The sequence below is a fragment of the Acanthisitta chloris genome, unplaced genomic scaffold (genome assembly GCF_000695815.1).
Source record: "Acanthisitta chloris isolate BGI_N310 unplaced genomic scaffold, ASM69581v1 scaffold2683, whole genome shotgun sequence".
Taxonomy (NCBI): Eukaryota; Metazoa; Chordata; class Aves; order Passeriformes; family Acanthisittidae; genus Acanthisitta; species Acanthisitta chloris.
In genome coordinates, this window is record NW_008665252.1 from 977 (window position 1) to 4,275 (window position 3,299).

Genomic DNA, 3,299 nt, shown 5'->3' on the forward strand with positions numbered 1-3,299 from the left:
TGCTCTTCCAAGTTGAAACACTGATAAGTGATCCTGTTTCTCACTCTGAGATCTCTCAAGGCTTCCAGTTCAATATGTAAAATTAAAAGCATATTCTGCTTTTTCAAGCCATATTTTTACAAGCTTTCTTTGTTTGTTTAAAAGCAATGAATTGCCTTCCTTGTATACTAGTTAAAAGGTTGATTTCAGACTGCTTGAATGGTTAGTTTCAGACTGGTCAAATAGTTGAGTGGATTCCTTTGAACTGAATTTAGGTGGCTTATGTTAAGCCCATAGGGGAATACATTTCAACTCTTTTGAGCATGCAATACACAGAAATTTTCATTATATGAGAGTTTAAGTACTTTATAACAAAAGACTGAGGTTGAGGTAATGACCTGTGATAGTAAGGATTGGAAAGGAGTAATGCAGGGAATGTGTTGTTGCTGGATGTGTTGGTTTGTTTGCCAAGAGCACCCACAGGAGTCTTCACAGGAACATGTTCCTTTCTCTTTCACAGGATGAGAGATACTGCAAGAAAAGTAGAAGAAAAGTATTTCTCCAATCTTGCAACACATGTAGAATTTCTTCCAGTTGAATGGAGGTCAAAATTGACCCTCGATGGAGGTATGTTACTTAGCTCTCTTGCTGTTCCAGTAGCTGCAGGCTGCAGAATTCCCCTTAGAGGTTTCATCCCATGTTCTCTGCATGAGCCTTGCTTGGATTTTTGTTTGGTTTTGTTTGCACACAAACTCTCCACCTGGAGAAGGACTTTGGACAAGGGCCTGGAGTGATGGGACAAGGGGGAATGGCTTCAAATTGACAGAGGGCAGAGTTAGATGGGATATTGGGAAGGAATTGTTGACTGTGAGGGTGCTGAAGCTCTGGCACAGGTTGCCAAAAACCAGCTGTGGCTGCTCCATCCCTGGGAGTGTTCCAGGCCAGGTTGGGTTGGATGGGGAGCAACCTGGGTCAGTGGGAGGTGTCCCTACCCATGGCAGGTGGTGGAATGAGATGATCTTTAAGCTCTCTTCCAACCCAAACCAGTCTGGCATTCTGTTTTATCATTCTCCTCTGAGTTATTTAAGTCTCCTTTGTTTTCCAGACACTGTGGACTCCATCACTCCAGATAAGGTTCGAGGTTTACGGGATATGCTGAACAGCAGCGCCATGGACATCATGTATTACACAAGTCCTCTTTACAGGGATGAAGTAAGTGTGGAGAGTGGTTTTATGTCAGTTTTACTAGAGCAGGGCAGAGGCTGAAACCAGCTGGACTTGGAAATATCAGCAAAGTTTCCTTCTGAGAAACCCTGAGTGAAGGATGTTAACCCTTTGTAGGGATTTAATTGTCATCTGTAGTCATCAGATATAGAGCTTTAAGAGGGAGAGGAGGAGAGAAACAGCAAAAAGTACAATCAGTGTCATTTATTTAGAGCAGAAATGTCTGTCTAATTGGTTTGTATCTGCAGCTTAAAAATGGGAGAGGTTTTAATGGTGTTTCCTTTAATTTCTGCATATCTAGAGCAATGGGAGGCCACAGAGCTGAGATTCTTCTTACCTCTCACAAAATCCATGGACATTTGTCATTTCACTTTTGCCATATGGATTAGCAGCACATGCAAACATGCCCAAGCCAGTTCAATACACCTGCATGCACTTGCCTTGCAGGGAAAGCAAGATGACCCTCAGTGACCTGTTTCTTAGGGGTCAGTTTTTATACTGGGTGCTCCTATCTTACCTTGGCACGTCTCTGTGAGCACATGTGAGCTTTGGTCTGTGTAGCTGTGAAGAGACCACGTGAATCAGAGGGGGAAAGCCTCGAATAACTGATAGTAGCCTGTAGTAATGATAAGCCTTGAATAAATGATAATAAGCTGAAAAAATGAAGTAGCCTGTAAGATATGCACAGTGCATCACCCCAGTAACATCCCTTGTGTATCACTCCTACTGGAAGACTCCTCTGGGGCTGTTTAGGCTTAATTTATGTAGGAATTGTAGATTTTTCTCTATTGACTACATTATATATGGAGTAGCATTAATCTTTTGGTGGCTTTGGTGCTCTGAGCATGGTTAGACTGGGGCAGGGTAAGACTTTCAAAGCTTACATGGGGATTTGGTGCTACCTTCCAGTAAAATTAAGTGTGTGTTAAGTCCTTTAAGCTGGCAACTTAATTTTAGACCCAAAATCCATACCTCTGTTATTGCTCAGTACTGCAGAATTCATTGATGAAGGTTTTCTGCTCTATCTTAGGTTTCCCTGTCTGTTGAGGCCAGCATGAACTTTTGTGGCAAATGATGAAAACTTCTCTGCAGCTTTAAAAAAGATATTTTTTTAACTGCATGAGAGGCTTGGCATGTCTGTGAGCATCTTAAGGGAAATGAGTGAAATTGAGGTGTGCTGGGCAGCAATGCATGAAAATGGAATTCACTGATCAGTGGAACTGTAGTTCTACAGGTTTATCATCATCCCTCAGGTGTGAGAAGTGGCAAATAAAACGAGTGTGCTGTGGCTGTGCTTAAATCTGGTTACAGGAGGCTAAGTTGGGTTTTTTCATCAGATCAAGTGTATTTTCTTGTTTGCAACAATACACACAAGTTACTCTTCCTTATCCCATTTTATTTTCCATGACTGGACTTTAACCAATAGTGTCAAGTGGACCATTCATGGAAAAGGTATTTCCCATCTTCAGTGTGGAGTTGGTTGGTGTGCTCTAGGTGCTCATTCCAGCTCAGAAATGAGCCTTGTGTTTAAGTGTTCACATGGTCACACATTGCTCAGAATCAATATTCCTGCTTACTGCTTTGTCACACCAACACGATTCTTTGTACACTGTGAGCACTTCTGGTGCTTTCCATCCAGAAATCCTGAAAGTACCTCAAAAGGAGCTTATGAAATTGTGCTTTGCCTCTGTGAAATAATGTGGTGAGCTCAGCCTAGAGAAGGGTTAAGGTGCTTTATACTTCATAACACTCGGCAGTCATAGAATCACAGACTAGTTTGAGTTGGAACGACCTTAAAGATCACCTTGGTCCATCCCCTGCCATGGGCAGGGACACTTTCCACTAGCCCAGGTTGCTCCAAGCCCCATCCAGCCTGACCTGCAAAACTCCCAGGGATGGAGCAGCCACAGCTGCTTTGGGCAGCCAGTGCCAGTGCTTCACCACTCTCACAGCCAAGAGTTCCTCCCCAGTATCCATCTGTCCCTGCCCTCTGGCACTGGGAAGCCATTCCCTGTGTCCTGTCCCTCCAGGCCTTTGTCCCAAGCCCATCTGCAGCTCTCTTGGAGACACTTTAGGCACTGGAAGGAACTCTAAGG

The 3,299-nt window shown here is 43.5% G+C and overlaps 1 protein-coding gene across 1 annotated transcript in view; it reads left to right on the top strand.

Annotated features, from left to right (window-relative positions):
* Positions 1 to 499: 499 nt before the first annotated feature.
* LOC103799330 (phospholipase DDHD1-like) overlaps positions 500 to 3,299 on the top strand; it is a gene marked incomplete at its 5' end in the record, with an annotated part of 26,340 nt that continues 23,540 nt past the window's right edge. The window contains 2 exon segments of the mRNA XM_009071639.1: positions 500 to 606; positions 1,085 to 1,191. Of these exon segments, the coding sequence (XP_009069887.1) occupies positions 500 to 606; positions 1,085 to 1,191 (214 nt within the window).